Source organism: Gavia stellata, chromosome 4, assembly GCF_030936135.1.
Source record: "Gavia stellata isolate bGavSte3 chromosome 4, bGavSte3.hap2, whole genome shotgun sequence".
Classification (NCBI taxonomy): Eukaryota; Metazoa; Chordata; class Aves; order Gaviiformes; family Gaviidae; genus Gavia; species Gavia stellata.
The window spans coordinates 67,496,968-67,513,770 of NC_082597.1; the positions used below are offsets into that span (position 1 = coordinate 67,496,968).

General features: G+C 39.4%; 1 protein-coding gene across 2 annotated transcripts in view; it reads left to right on the forward strand.

The window, feature by feature from the left end:
- Window positions 1-9,661, forward strand: part of IPO8 (importin 8) — a 46,021-nt gene extending 36,360 nt beyond the window's left edge. For both annotated transcript variants that reach the window (XM_059816490.1, XM_059816489.1), the window contains exons 22-25: window positions 6,177-6,382; window positions 7,834-8,070; window positions 8,749-8,865; window positions 9,562-9,661. In XM_059816490.1, coding sequence (XP_059672473.1) covers window positions 6,177-6,382; window positions 7,834-8,070; window positions 8,749-8,865; window positions 9,562-9,659 — 658 coding nt within the window. In that variant the 3' untranslated portion in view covers window positions 9,660-9,661. The remainder of the gene's footprint in view (window positions 1-6,176; window positions 6,383-7,833; window positions 8,071-8,748; window positions 8,866-9,561) is intronic.
- Window positions 9,662-16,803: the final 7,142 nt, after the last annotated feature.

The window sequence follows — 16,803 nt, forward strand, 5'->3', positions numbered from 1 at the left end:
CCACACCTTGTGGTAGTATTATTGTTAATTACTAAGTTATTTTTATATCTGCCAACTTTAGAGAAGAGCAAGACTTTTTAGGATTTCCATGTACTGATTTTTTTAATGGCTGAAGCAAAGTTCTTGAGATTCAGCTCTTTGTGCTGTCATTTTTTCTACTGCATATCCACGGCTGGATGGCCGGGCCCAAAGGATTGTGGTGAATGGAGTTAAATCCAGCTGGCAGCCAGTCACAAGTGGTGTTCCCCAGGGCTCAGTACTGGGGCCGGTCTTGTTTAATATCTTTATCAATGATATGGACAAGGAGATAGAGTGCACCCTCACCAAGTTTGCAGACGACACCAAGTTGGGCAGGAGTGTTGATCTGCTCAAGGGTAGGAAGGCTCTGCAGAGGGATCTGGACAGGCTGGATCGATGGGCTGAGGCCAATTGTGTGAGGTTCAACAAGGCCAAGTGCCGGGTCCTGCACTTGGGTCACAACAGCCCCATGCAACACTACAGGCTGGGGGACGAGTGGCTGGAAAGCTGCCTGGCGGAAAAGGACCTGGGGGTGTTGATCGACAGCCGGCTGAATATGAGCCAGCAGTGTGCCCAGGTGGCCAAGAAGGCCAACGGCATCCTGGCCTGGATCAGAAATAGTGTGGCCAGCGGGAGCAGGGAGGTGATCGTGCCCCTGTACTCGGCGCTGGTGAGGCCGCACCTCGAATCCTGTGTTGAGTGTTGGGCCCCTCACTACAAGAAGGACAATGAGGTGCTGGAGCGTGTCCAGAGAAGGGCGACGAAGCTGGTGAGGGGTCTGGAGCAGAAGTCTTATGAGGAGCGGCTGAGGGAACTGAGGTTGTTTAGCCTGGAGAAGAGGAGGCTGAGGGGAGACCTTATCGCTCTCTACAATTACCTGAAAGGAGGTTGCAGAGAGGCACGTACTGGTCTCTTCTGAGTAAAAAGTGATAGGACAAGAGAAAAGTTGCACCAGGGAAGGTTTAGATCGAATATTAGAAAAAAACTTCTTCACTGAAAGGATTGTCAGACACTGGAACAGGCTGCCCAGGGAGGTGGTTGAGTCACCATCCCTGGAGGTATTTAAAAGACGTGTGGATGAGGCACTTAGGGAGACAGTTTAGTGGTGGACTTGGCAGTGTTAGGTTAACAATTGGACTTGATGATCTTTAAGGTCTTTTCCAACCTGAATGATTCTATGGTTCTATGATATCGAATGCTGAATGCATACAGAGACAGTATGAAAGAAGATATTCCATATAGGTGGTAAACTTGTCATTCCTTTTTTAAAAGAAATCAAAAATGAAAGAGATTTATAACCTTAAACAGTTCATCTTGGAGCATTCAGTGAGAAACTAGTCAGATCCAGAGGGGAAAAATGCTGCAGATATGACTAGCCTCCAACCTCAAGTAGCCCTGTGAGCTACAGCTTAACTTTCAGTTCTTTTGTGTTGCTTTTCAAAAAGTATCAGCTAGTGCAACTACTGTTCAACTAACTTCTTCAGAGCTGAAACAAAAGTTGACAAAGCCTATGAAAATAAAACACGGAGATCACGATGCTAGATTCTGCTCAGACTCTGCACTTGAATGGCAGCAGATTAAATGTATCTCTTTGATCTGCTGCTACCAGCAGTGAAAAAAATATCTGTAATACTGCTTAAATCTAAAAATCACTCTTCCTTCAGCACTGTCTCCTCAGTATGTGGCTTCCAGGTGTAGGGCTTTTGCTATAGTATTGCTTGTCAGCCACTGTGATGTGATGTGAGGGACTTCATCCCTTTCCCTCAGGATAGCACTGCTTCTAGAGACCATTTGCTTTTAGGTCATCGTCTGAACAGCAGGCAGATATTCAGAGGCCTAACTAAACAGGAAAAGATAGTATTGCAATCAAGATTTGGCTTTCTTGAAATCTGTCCTTGGGTCCACCCCTGCAGACTTCATGTCTTCATCAGTGAAGACGGCAGTAGACACCCTGATTTGTACAGTCCTTTTTTTCACCAGCCATCATTCACTGCTGCTTTGGTTTACAGTTAGATTGCTTTCCAGCAAGAGGCAGTTTTAGGCTTAAATTCAAATCAGTTGGAAGACTCACGCATCCTCGAAAAATTGGAGAAGATCAAAGCAGGTCCACCTCCAGGTGTCAGGGACCCGGTGAATCTTACTGCCATTTGTTTGTAAGCTATGCAGGAAATCTGTGACTTACTGGTAACAGTGGCTCTTCAACATGCATTGTCCACAGAAATCTCACACCCTTCTGTCCTCCTTCTGCTCCTGTGAGTTCCTAGTACCCATAGATCCTGCTCTGTCAGCAGTAGGGTTGTGCATGTCTGCACGCTCTCAGGCTGCAGCCAACGGTGTTTGCCAAAAGAATGCAGTATTTCTTGAGCAGCACTTGTGAACGCATGAGATGGAATCCATGGGGATAATACATCTTGGGGGCGGGAAAGTAGTTATGGTAAGACAAGTAACTGTTCTTCCATGTTATTAAAAATATGGAAACTATTTAAAACTGATTAGGAATTTGGAATGTTAAAAATTATCCAGGCAAGGAGAGCTCAGAGCTCATTGTAAGACTGTGCGTAAATCCAGTATGTCATTGTGGATATTACATATCTGTGGATGTATGCCCATAATGCCCAGGTACCCCAGTATATTGTATTTATTTATTTCTAAATGTTTTCTGCAATAACTTCAAATTGAATAAGGGCAAGAGACTGAAAAGCCGTTTGTAGAAATATTTGTTCCTTACTGCTTTCCACCTTTTCCCTGACAGCCTGAAATTTGGGTGAGACTTCTGCGTGACTTATGCTTACTCTCATAATAAAAATTCTTCTATGGAAACCAGGGTGAAAGGAAAATCTAACTTGCCTCAAGAAGAACTAAATAAGTGATTATTTTTTTCTGGAAGCTGAATAGGGGCATTTATTTGAGTTCAAGGAGTTTAAATAGAAACCCTAGTTTTTTCAGAGTTGTGTATAAAATCCCAGTCTTATATAGGAAAACAGGGTTGGTTCCAATGTTTCAACTAGAAGGAAATATCTAATTAGTTGCAGTTTGTCCAGGAACTGGACTGATGTAATAGAAAGCAACTTGATCCTCACATAAAGGAGCACAGCAAACCAGTAAAGGAAAGGCTTAGTGATTTCCCTTTGAAATACTTTAAGCTTTGTTTAAAATACAAAAGATACTTAGATCTTTTTGTCCTGTATTGGAAGGAAGTGTATCAGCAAGAAAAGGTCCCGCAGCTTATGAAGACCACACGCAGCTTGTTAAGAATACTTGCCTAGGAGTCATGCATTGCACTGCCATGTGTTGCATGTTTAGCACTCCAGGCTTGATACACCATTGAGGGAGCAAGCAGAGTCCGTGATCTTTAGGGAGGACTATTGTGTGCTGCTGAGCAAATAAGTATGGATCTTGAAGCACAAAACAGTAAGGAGAATTGTATCCAGGGTCCCTCGTGCGGATGGAAGGGTGCTGAAATAATGAGCCTTTTGATAGCAAAGGAACGGTCCTGAAACCATTCTTTGCCATTACAAAAATATGTAAATGACATAAAACTCTGTTTTGCTTTGTCAGTCCTGTGGGTACTTGATACAGCTGGGGCATAGTAGAATGCTGAACTTCAGGCAAGGCGGACGTTTGTCCTGCTGTTTGTCTCTGCTGGTGGGTGGAAGAAACAAGTGTCCTTCTGGCTCAGGTTCACTAAAGATGTCTTGAAGATGTCTTGATGCCTGGATTTCTTCTGTCCTGTTGGGCCTTCTAATAACATGCATGTTCTGAAGATGTGTGTTCATTCTTAGAGCTTCTCTGTTCAGAAGCTTGAAAATGGAGCATGACAAATACGCTGTATTTTTTGGCCATTTGGGCTACTTCCTAATGATGACTCCCTTTTAAACAGCAACGCTTGATTCTTGCACTTTTGTTTGCTGTCCAGAAAAGATAATTTGGTATGAAGCTAAGCCACTAATTACTAAGATTTTTTTTTTTGCATTTTACTGTGTTGCATTTGGCATTGTGTAACTGTAGCTTTTTCAAGTGTATCATAAAAGGTAGTGCCAAGTGTCATTAACTGCTCTGGCGCATGTACACTGAAATTGCTTGAGTATACATTTGGGGCTTGAAGAAATTTCATGGCTTCCCAGTGTCCAGATGCAGGATAGAAGTGCTGTGCATAGATTACAGAGCTTTGGTGAAACTTGGATGAAGGTCCTGGCAGAGAGAGGAGCTAGAGAAAGTTCTTTCATTTTGTACTTGCAATAAGGACAACTCTCCCAAGAAAGTTATGCTTCGTTCATAGGTAGCATCATCTTTAGCTTGGATTTTGGTCTTCACAGTGTTGGCATGAGAGCAAATGATGATGAGCTTGTTTTCAACATAGATAAACTGACAGGAGTAAGTGGTTTAATTTTTTTTTGTGAAAGCAGACCCTGTTCCCCTCACTCATTTTCCTTGGTTGGTTTGTATGCTCTCTTTTCTGCCCCATTCCTTCTGAAAAGGAAGTATTGCAGTTAGCAGTGATGGAAGGACGCTCTTCGCCTACTTGTGTTTTGGTACATTTTTCAACATGTGTAAATGGAGCGGCCAAACCCAACATGACAAAGCATGTCATTTGATATGCTAGTTGACTTTGTTTTTCTTGGAAGGTCTTCTGTGATCATAATGTTACGCATGGTCATATATAATTTATTGTTGTTGTCAACTACTCTGAGAATGGAATCACTTCATTAAGCCCTAACAACGTGGGAGGTGTAATGAAATCCCTCCAGATCCCCAGCCTTGTTTAAGCACATGTAAAGTTCAGAAAGCTGTAATAAATGATCACTTGTATTAATTAAACAATATTATAGTTCAGTAGCATGTTATATGGGATCTTTGGTAATGAAATTGTAAGCACTTTTAAAATGGTATTTCTATAGCAATGTTTGAAGTGATGGATTGAGCGGGCTGTTCCCCTGTAAGCTTCATCGCAGTCTGTGGTGCCCATCTTGTTAGTTTCTTCTCTCTCAACTTTTATCCCCTTCATTCCAAAGTAAAACTGATTCGGTAATGGAAGTATCTACTGAGAGTCTGGAAGATGGCCATTTTCTGCCAGCTCTGGAGGTTTGCTTGGTTTCTGTAGGTCTTGCTGAAACTTATTGCTGGAACTACTTGTCCTGCAGAAGGCTTGCACAGAAGCTGTCAGCATCAAATTGAATTGTTCGAACAAAACAAGCTTCTCTCAAGCCCTTAATAGCAAAATACCATAATGTTAAGAGAAGAGTTGAATACTACTGGTGTTTCCAGTAAAGGAGAACCAAAGAGTATCTGCAGAGGTAGTTAGAGAATTTTTCCCTGTCTTGTTTGCAAATAACTTCTCTTTCTGGAAGCGAAAACCAATTCTTATTTTTAAGAGCATAGGCTCTTATCTAGTTTCCTGGCTGTGGTCACGTAAAAATCTTTCTGCTACTAATTTCATGATTTTTTTTGCCTTCAATTATCTATAGTTTGTTTTAGTGGAGGTCTACTCATTTGCGAGTTCCCTGTTTGAGTGTACTGCCAGTTATTCTTGATACAGTGGAATTATTTCCCTGCTTTCACTGGAGTTAGGAATGTGGCTCACGTTAGTGTTGGAAATTGGATGTATAATACAGCCATTCTGATAGACTCTTAATAAATATGTTTAAATACAGTTAGCCCTGTGGCACTCCATAAATGCACCCTGCAATTCAGTGCATTCCTGCTTATTTATCATTATTCTTCACTAATAGTCTTTTTGCGAACTTCAATCCCTGCAACAGTACTGCTATCGAAGCCAAGGCAAATTAATTTTCCATCCTATTTAATGATGATAATCTGTATCAAATGCTGTATTAAAGACAAGATATTCTACATAATTATTAAACAGTATTTATTTAGCATTACAAACTTTGCATTTGGTAATCAGAAACAGCTGTTGCAGGAATTTGGCCAGTGGTTGAAATGTATTTAATTGTTATTGGACAAGTACTTGCCAGTGGGGAACTTGCATTCAGAACAAAGGAAATAATGTGTTTAGGAGCTTTGAACATAGACTTCGAACATAGTCTCTGTGACATTATCTCTGTCTTCTGCCATGTCAAGCACCAGAACTTTAATGCTCTCTACATATCCTTGTAGTGAAAATCTTTTTTTTGTCTAACAAGTGTGTGTTGTTTCAGACTCCATGACAGAAAGATGTGTATAATAGGACTGAGCATCCTAATGGAATTGCAGAACCGACCGCCTGCAGTGGATGCTGTGGCTGCCCAGATTGTCCCTTCAATCCTCCTCCTCTTCCTGGGCTTAAAACAAGTTTGCGCCTCACGAGAACTCACAGAACATGAGGATCATGCTAAAGATGAAAAACACGTTGCAGAAGATAATGGTAAAATCTCCCCTTTTCACATTGTGGATTTTGTCTGGATTTAATTTAAAGGGGGTAAGAAATTGCAGTTCATTTTTAAGACTCATTAGTCTGCTGAAAATAGCTAGGCTTACTGGGTGCTTGAAAGATCATCTTAGGAATTGATTTTTCCTCCCAAAATGTAATCAAAACATTTCAATGTATAATAGCTAACACTTTATGAAAGGGTAATACTGGTTTGGGAGTAACAATAAAACTTGCAAGTCCACTCTTCTGGGTTGTGAATGTGCTCCATCGTCTCACATAGGAGTTTGCCAGGACGGCACTGGTTATATTCTTGATTCCTGGAAGGAAGCTGTTCCTACTACCCAACTATTTGAAAGACCTGTTCTGGTGAACTTTGAAGGAAATCCTAGCAAGTCTTCTTTGTCCAAATAGAAAGTGATTTGCAAAATGGGGTTTGAGACAACTGAGGTTCCTGGAGTAGACAGACCTTTTATTGCTGTGTCTGCCAGAAGAGAAAAAACATCAAAAAATACCTTGTGGAGGGAATTGTGGGGAGTGAATTTTACATAGCACTGCAGGCATATATGTGTGGCTGTATTTGCGTTGGAACAGGAGATAGATGGTTTGAGGTCTGAAAATTAGATTGGATGTAAGATTATGTAATCCACTCAAATTTCACACATGATTGTTCTATAATGGAATTACAGAATTCTTCTAAATGCATAGGAATACAGTATGGAAACAGCACAGTAATTTTCACATCGCTGTCTTGTGATTCAGTCTGTCTGCTTGTTGCAGATATAGTCATCTTTATTCTTTCTAAAATGTCAACACAGGAAGAGCTGAAGGTTTGGAATTGGAGGGGAATTTTTTTTGTCTTGGTTATAACTCAGAAATATTTTTCGTTAAGTAAGAAATAGCAGTGTTTAGAACTGCATGTTGGAGTTGCGTTTAATTCAGGGTGTAATAGTTGTTTCATAAGCAGAATGGAAGGTAAAGCTAAACAAAAGGTGCTATTTTAAGTTTGTTCAAATAAAGGAGCACTCTGAAGAAGAGCAGGCAGTCATTTGGTCTACATCTGTTTTTCTCTTTGTTTTGTGACAATTTGTGAAGTCTATGCAAGTCTCTATTTGTTCATAATTTAAAGAGCACAGTGATGGAACACTTTGTCAAAGACACATTTCCTCAAAATTTTTGGATCCTATAATTGCATACATGAAAGAAGAAAAAAGATGGCAGTTTCACATTCCCCAGGTGTGCTTAGAAACAAAAGTTTAACTGATCTTCAATGTAGGAAACATTTTAACAGCTTCTTTTTTCCAATTCTAAGATTTTGGGGGAAGGGTGTTAACAGAGGTCCCCTTTCCAGCCAAAACATAGATTTATTAATTGTTCTTCATTCATAAGTCATTGTTTCCTCATACTTTTTAAACTTTGTTTTACAAAACACATCAATGTTTTTGCAGAAGAGATACCGAGTGATGAGGAGGAGACAAATGAAGTGAGCCAGGCGATGCAAGAGAACCATGGTGGAGGAGGAGGTGGTGGTGGTGGTGGAGGTGGAGAGGAAGAGGATGAAGATGATGATGATGATGACTGGGATGAAGATGCATTGGAAGAGACTGCTCTTGAAGGGTTCAGCACACCTCTTGACCTTGAAAATGGTGTTGATGAATACCAGTTTTTTACACAAGCACTTCTAGGTATGTGTTTGCTAGTTGGCAGAATAATGTAACATAATGAAATAGTTTGGAAATGTTTATGGTTATCACTGGGAAAAACTCTTTTTTTTGTTACAAGTCATAGTTTAGATTATTGATACTGGAAAATGTGATCTTGCTTTCTAATGCTAGTCCTAAGATTTTTTGGCTTAAAAGTACTCCAAAAAAGAAATGGTACTGAATACAGTCAGAGATTAATTCTCTTCGTATTCTCTTTCAGAACTTTTCAATCACAGCCTAAATAAGTGGGACTCGGTCACTAGAGGGACTCCTATATGTAGAAATATTTGTCACTTTCTAGATGTTAAAATCATAATGGAGAAATTATTTTCTCCCTTTCCTGTTTGACTAATCCTGTTGCTTTTAGTTTTGATATGTTTTAAATTAAAAGATTCACTTCATCACTGTCTATGAATAATGGCCACATGGTTAACTTTCTGTTTCAGAGAGCAGAGGATGTAATTAAGTTCCCCAAAATGGATTGCCTCTATTACAGTGGGGATTCTGTGCTAAGAAAACTGACAGGAATACTGAACCTCTTTTGCAGTGCAAATTCTGTTTTAAAACCAACTAGGGATTCTCTGTGTTTCATTTTGTTCTTCTGAAATTAACTTGCAGGGTAACCTGATAATTACTTTTCATCTATCCCTGTTCTGACAGCGGTGCAGAGCCGAGATGCAGCCTGGTACCATTCACTGACAGCACCACTGAGTGAGGATCAGAAGAAACAGCTGCAGGAAATTTATACATTAGCAGAACACCGGCGAAATGCTGCAGGTGAGTCACTTCTCTGGAGCCATTTTCTCTGTTGCAGGGATGTTGGAACTGCATCTAATCTGTAACAACAGAGAGAATAAATCTCTGTGCTAATTAACATTTCCTGAGAAGCGTGAGTATGATATTGTGCTTATGTTATCCCTTGCCTGGAAGTGTGTGTTAGTCAGAGAGATTTCTGTTGCTTCTAATTAATTGCCTTCTCATTGACATGTGCTGCTTTTTAAACAGGGTACAAACTAGTTTTGCACAATCTGACATTTGAAATGAAGAGCAAATTAAGACAATACCTAGCTGTCAGTCAGGCATTTGACTAAGATCACTATAGATTATTATGTGTTTAACAGTTTTGTAACTTTTTAACTTTGCCTTCACTGTCAGTGTGAGGTTTTAGATGTTTAGAAAGCTTGCATCATAGAAAATTAATTCAGATTTAATCAAAAAGCATGCAGAATAGTGTAGCATAGACTGATTCTGTAGAGGATTAATTTCTCAGCTCTGTTGTAGAGGTTTGTGTGTTTATGCATTTAGAGAAAATCTGAGTGTAATTTATTACTGTCACTGCATTTAGGGAATGAAATTCTGACTCAACTGAGAGTTTTTTCCACAGCTTTGAATTCTTAGCTGAGCTGTATTGTCTCTGGCAAAAGTGTTCTCTATAGACTATTTTTCATATCCTTTCCCTTCTTTGAATTTTAGAGACTAAGACAATAGAACAACAAAGTGGCTACACGTTTGACAACAAAGGACTGATCACAGCATTTAACTTTGCTGGAAGTACTCCTGGTGGCAACTGAAGGATCAGCTACAAAGGTCAATGGGAAGGGTCTCATCATTACATTTTCTTGAAATCATCATGACTTCTGAGTGGTAGGGGAGGGTAATTTAATGCTGCCGAAGTTTTTCTGGAAAATAGCAGTGTGCTTCCCCCACCAGAATGCTCTTTCTAACCAGCTACTGTAATGTACAAATTCTTGTGGTGTTTTTATAATTTGATGGACTGAAAGGAAACATTTGTCCTCAAGGAACCTGAATGACTGGGAGGGGCCAGGCTGCATCTAATGGAGTTGCACTTCTCAGGTTTTTGCTGTGCAGAATTGATAGATTCATATGGATAACAGTGCCTTCTGTTGTACATGGATTGCCTGAACAAATGGATTTTGGAGTGCATTATAATTTTTTAAGTGTAAGGACATTTCTTGATACACTGTAAGCCTTGGTTCCATGTTTTCCTGTCACCTGCTTTTTACTACTCAGTTTAATTGTTCGTTGGTTGCATACACATTGCTGGCTTCAGAATGTTATCTCATCTTCCCTATTTGGTGCAGACCAAATGTGTAAAGGGAGGTGTCTGTTGGAGTTGCAAAGCATACACTGGTTATGTCAAAGGGTCTTAAAAAAATTGCAGATTTTCCCTTGATGCAGTAGTCTTAAATTATTTCTTTTAGCCGTGAAATCAACTCGCTTGAGTTATGATGGCATGCATGGCAGGTGGCTACCCTAAATCTACACTGATATTACCTGCCTGAACAAGTGGTGTGGCCCTCACATGTAGATGTTCTACATGACAACTTTTTATTTCCACTATTTTTGATGAATACTGGATTTTATTTGGGATTCTATAAACCTCTTTTCTGTTTTTATTCATTACCATTCCAGTAGTAGTACTGAATAATGTGGTACAAAATATTTACAATATTTTATTTGTCTTGATAGAAGAAAAATAGCTCCGAACTTATTTCTTCTTACTCTTAAAATTCTGTGATTGAATTTCTGGTCTACATTCCATTATCTGCCAGATTTTTTCCTAAATTTCAAAGACTGGTTTCTCATAAGTTGAAACACATCTAAGAAGGTGTTTGTGAATATGTTCATTTAGTGAGGAACTGATAGCAGTACTGATTTGAATAGGTGCCCCTCCTTTAGATCTATTTGGGATCGCAGTGGTGTAGCCAAAATAAGTAGGGGTGCTTTAGAATGTGAAGGTTGGATTGGAGATAAAATGTTTAGACCAGATTTTTTCTCTATGTGTTAATTTCTTTATGATGTAAAAATATTTACCAAGGAATTTTAAGCACATACTGATAATGTATTTCTTTAGAGCAGTGCCCCAACTGAAAACTCGAAGCCCTTCCCATACCCCATTGACTTTTCAACGACTGTAACTAATTACAGATTGCTGGCCCTGCACTGTGCTGAAGCTTTCATTTTTTATATGTCAGAGTAATTCTAATTCAGTCTGATAAATCTGAAGCGCTCCTCGCCTTGGCTTCTGGAAAAGGCCGAAGTGTCTCTGCTCGTTCCTTGCCCCATCCCCTGGAATTTTCTCAGTCTGGCAGCTGTGAAGCAGAAGGTTCCTCACAGCTTTTCTTTTTCTTGCACCTTTGTGTCAGACTCTCTGGTGCTGTTCTCTGCTGCTGCCTTTTTTTTTTTTTTTCCTTCTCCCACAGCAGCTGCAGAGTAAAATAAGCCTGGTTTGTGTAGGTTTTTCACTGCTGCTACTCACTTAATAGCAACAGTGAAAATGTCTCACTTTTAGATCTGTTGTGTGTATGGAAAACTGTGAGAATTCCAGGGTCTGTACTTCCAAAAGTGAACAATACATTGAGCTGCCTTGGACAGGCTCTTTAAGCTCAAGTAGCAGAGGGCCGGGACATCCTTTATTTTGAATGTCAGGCCATGAAAATCATAGGTCACTTTTGCTAATTTAGGCCTGGGGGTGTATTGACTGAGATGATAGGAAGGCATTACATACAGTTTGTTGGTTAATTTCTCAGTTTTGAAATCCTTCACAAATTTAAGAAATGTTTTTTGGAAGTTACGGCATGGATGACACTTACCTGAACTTAAGTATTAGACAGGTAAACTGTTAAAGCCCTTTATTATTTTGTTTTAAAAAAATGAGATTGCTGAGTTGGGTTTCTTTCAAAGCCCATTTTCCTTCTCTATACTGGCATGCAGAGTAAAGAAGGACGTATATTTTTCTTCTGCTAATGAGGTTGCTCACACAGTCACAAGCTAATATTTAGGAGTTAATGCATTCAGGGAAAAATCTGCTTTTGCATAGCATCATCTTTGTGTCACTCAGCTGAACTATGGCTGCTCCCTAGTTCTGCTTCTTGTATACTTTTCAAATCAACTGCCAAGAAAATTTCATCCAGATGTTTCCTACAAAGGGTTTAATCAGCAGTGTGGAGTCGGGAATCTTTGTTGTCTGTTTTGCAGTGGGGGTCAGAGGTGTCTGAGGGGATGGCATGTAAAAAGGTTAAATGCCCTTCCCTTCCCAGGAGATTCATGAGCAAATGTTTCTACTGGCAAAAGCAAATGTTAATTATTTTATTCCTTTTTTTGAAAAGGGATTTCATCCAAAAAGATTTATTGGGCTCTAGCCTCCACTTTAACATATGGTTCTCTTTTAACATGATAAATGTCCGTTTGTACATGATCACAAATAGGTAATGGATTTTAGGGATTTCTTTCTGAGTGGTGTCCAGCTTTGTACTACATTAAAGGGAGAGTAACACAAATGTGCATTACTGTCTCACTTTGAAGCCCAGGTAATCATGGAATATCAGATACCAGCATGAGCCAACCAAGCATGATGTAATTGCCATTGGAATACAGAGAATCATGAATGTATTGTAAAATAAAACAAAGGCTGGTAACCAGTGACCTATGATGCCCCATGCCCATGTTCCCAAAGTGTGAAGGTGACTCATATGAGCACCATGGGGGCTTTACATAGGAAATTAGCATTGTGTAGGTTATAATCATAGCAAATGTTAACTTACATGATAAGCTGCTTTTTCAGATAAAATGAACTGATCTTGGGTATTGAATTGCATATACTGTTTTGTCACTCTTAGAAGGAAAAGAAGAATCACTACTCTTTCAAATTTGAAGTACTTCATTTGCTTTCATAACAAAGTGAAATCTTTAATCAAAATGGCCAACTTCAGAAAGAGTGCAGAATATCAAGCTAAAGAAAAAGCTAAATAAACCCAAAAAATCCAACAAACCCCAAAAAACCCCATGTTCACAGTCTGATTGAAATAAATGTGCTTTGGGAGTGTAAGTCAAAATATGTAAAGAATGTTGCACAAAATGATATTGTGAGATTCTTTGCTTTAGGGGGAAAGGCTGCCTGTGTGGTGTCAAGGAGACATGAAGTGAACTGCTTTAGGACATTGCCTGTGAAGTCCGGGCAGTTTGTGACTCTGGATTCCATCATACATTGTAGAGGAGAGAAGGTAGGACAGTAAAGGATTTTTTTTTTTTTTTTTAACTATAAAGCAAAAGTCTGTCTTGAGACTTTTGTGAGCCAAAGAAATTGTAGGCAACATGAATGATTAACTGTCTTTTGTTTCCAGAATACTTTTCAGCCTTTTTTCTTCCCCCCTTTCCTTCCCTTTGCCAACCACTATGTTATCAGATATTTCAGGAGATATTAAAAATATCTGAAAAGGTAAAGCTCAAACAAAATTTTTAAAAATACCATTGTTCTTGAAGCAATGCAACCTATCCATTGCATTTGTATCAATAGAACAAAGTCTCTTGTCTGACTTACACAGATGATACAGAACTACAAAAACCCCTCACGTGTCCCTGCGGTCTGAGAGGAGCCTTTCTGTGATTTACTTCTTAAAATGGGTACTTTGAAATCCCCACACCTTGTACTGAAATTTGCTCAAAGGGTAGGCGAAAATGCACTATGTAACAAAGTACCCAGTTCCAGTTCTGAGATATGCTCTAGTCAATCTTTTCATAATATTTGACAGTCTGGTGGTCGGCTCCTTAAGGATCTCTGCCTCTGATTGAGGACATTCTTCAAGTCCAAGAGACTCTGTATCTTTGCAGGTGGGCAGAGAATCATGTTTCCCTCATGGCAACAAAGCATACAGCAGGAATGGCTAATAACTTCTTGACATTATGAGAGAAAATAGCACTCTCTTCTCTTGGATGCCAAATCTTACCCCAAACAGATGTGATACAGTAGAGATGGATGTTCCCAATGTGTTAAAGGAATCCAGACGCTGTTGCAGATACTAGAAAGTCTTAGCATAAAGCCAAATCTTAAAGAGGATATATGAACAGGCCAAGTTGCTTGCTTCTGACACCTCTTCCACTGCTATTACTTTTGTAGAAACAAACAAACAAAACCAATATAAGACAAAAGAGAACTAAAGTAGTGCTTGTGCACTTGACAGGTAGAAACTTCCCTGGCCTGTGGATCTAATCCCAATACTCACTGCAAATGCACTCAGATACTTTTAAAATAGAATATGTAACATCTGTATGGATATCAGTACCCTGAAATGACAGCAGTTAATGAGAGGTAAAGACTTAGTGTGATTTTTCTCTGGCAGAGAACAGATGCATACCTTTAAAAAGTCTGTGAACTTCTTGTCCTGGCTGATGTGCAATCACCAACGGGAGATGCTCAGTGGGATTACAGCCTTTCTTAAAGATTGTCAGCATACCTCCTACCAAAGGGCTATCTAAAGTGCTCCATGTCTAGGGAGCTAACCGATGAACCACTCCCCGACTAAAGAATTTTGGGGACAGCCGTTCAAAGAGGATCTGCAGGCATATGTAATCGTGATGAATTGGGAAAGCATCCATTTAAATTGAGGTGATGTGTTTGATACGATCTCAGATCTGCAGTATTCTTGGTTTTGCCTGGATCTTCTGGAGGAGTGTCCAAGAACTTTGTCCCATGCCTTTGTCCAGGAAGAGAATGTGCTTGACTTCTTGAACAGCCTCAAATTTGGTGCAGTGCTTTGAGATTGGGATCAGAAAGCAATGTTCATTGCAAGCTGTTCGTTGTCTGTACCAGAAAAATGAGGTGAAAGTGGTATACTAATGCTAGGATTCTCTTCAGAGGCTGTACAGAGGTTCACAATTTTAAGTGTTTGGCTATGTGCATGGTGGGGTAGGAGATGAACTTTCAGATGCATTGATTTTTCCAATGTGAATGCAACAGTGTCAGTTCCAGGATTCACCTGAGGTGAATAGAGAGTGTTGGTTCCTGCTGGACCATCCAGGATTATATTAGATAAAGTGAAATGCAAAAACTGAAAAATTACTTGATAGTTGAAGCTGTTGAGCAACAAAAATTAGTATTTTCTTGAAATGAGATTTTAATATTATGTTCAGGTATGTTTTAATTTTCAGGTTTCTTGCCCTTATGCAAAATACAAAATTACTACATGACATGGAGACCTATTGATTTTTTCACAGGAGTGTTTACCATTGAACGTGTTTATCCAAAAATTGTTCCTCATGTTTTAGGTATTTTCAACATGTTTGTTAGTAAAGTTGCACATATCCCTCTTTCACTACTTTCCACGCACAGAGATCTTGGAAATGAACTTAACAAACGGAAAAACAACAGTGCTTTGAAAAGAGAAGACAATGCATAAGCAGGTTATTTTTAGAAAACAGAAGAACTATGGCCTCTGAAGAAAATATGAAACAATAAATATTTATACAAAAGTGCATGAGGTAAAGAAATGAATATAAGACAATATAAGCAAGATTCCGTTCTTTGATCACAGCTGTAATGTGGGCTTTTTTTTCATTGCCAAACAATGTGTGAAAATTGCTTTTGATTGCATGTGTTGTCGGTAGTACGCTTAACGTAAATCACCTGAAATGTTTTTGGGCTCAAACAGAGACCAAAGAGGCCATGCAGATTTCTTTTGATATTAAAAGCAAAGATATGAGCCCATGCCTGGAGTGACTAGAGGGAGACCACTATGTGCTACATTAGAGGATTGAATTGCAGGGTCATAACCTTTGTAAGAAGCCTAAAATGCTAAACTGTGGGTTGGCTTTGAGGGCAAAAATTGACAAGTGCAAAACATGCATCGATGATAAGAAGAACCTCTTTCTAGCTTAAAGAATTCTGTACAGTGTTCTCTTAAGCTGTGCTGAATTTGCTTTAAAAATAGTAATAAATCTTATTGCTTAGGTCGAATGTTACATCTGTTGTGCATTTATATGGGAGGAATAATATTTCTGAAAAAAATATAACATGCCACCTACCAAGGAGCCCAGTCTCATTTTATAGCCTCTCTTCATACAGCCGTAAAACTTATTTGCAACACCCCAGAGTTAATTTTAAACAAATGTGTGCGTTATCCAGAGTTAATATGTGCATTTGTGTAGCAGTGTGTGTTTGTTAATCTCAGACTTTTGAAGGCAACTATTCACATTTATGCTTTGCCTGCAAAAGAACATAACTTATTAACGTAGGTAAGATCATTACGGATCATCCAAATACAGTTCTCAAAATATCAAAATAGTGAAGATAGATAGTCATCTTGCAGTCTGAGAGAGGGGATTGCACCAGAGCTTGGGCCAGTCTTCTGTGCATGGAATTCATACAGAACGTAGTTTTACCAAGCCTCCACAGGACAAGAAATTAATCCTGCTGAAAGTGCAGTGTATCAGTGGAGTATTTCCCTGACAGTGAGTTGCTGAAGTAGCCTGTTTGCTAAATCACAGTGTTTGATAATGCTTGCCCTTTTCTGTATGGGGCACTTCTGTGAATCCTCCACAGTATCTCCAAAAGCAGTGGTTAGTGGCCCATTTTTATAACTGGGGAGGTTGAGTTAGTGTAGTTTGCCCAGAGCCGTAGCAGTGTGTTGCAGCTGGCATGAGAAATTAAAATCCTGGCTCCGTAGTAGTGCCTGGGAGTTTTGCCATTGGCTCTAATGGAGCCAGGATTTCGCTCAAGAAATTTGCTAGGTACTAGTGTTTGGATCACTGCTAATACCTTGCAGAGAAACTCTGCCAGAACATACTTAATTTATGAAATTGCTTAGTAACAGTGAGTTCCTCTATTGAGCTGCAATTTTAATCTGTCTAGCAGTGACATTGTTTAATTATATCTTGTGTGGGTTGCTTGGTATGACGAGCTCTCCTGTAGAAAAGTGG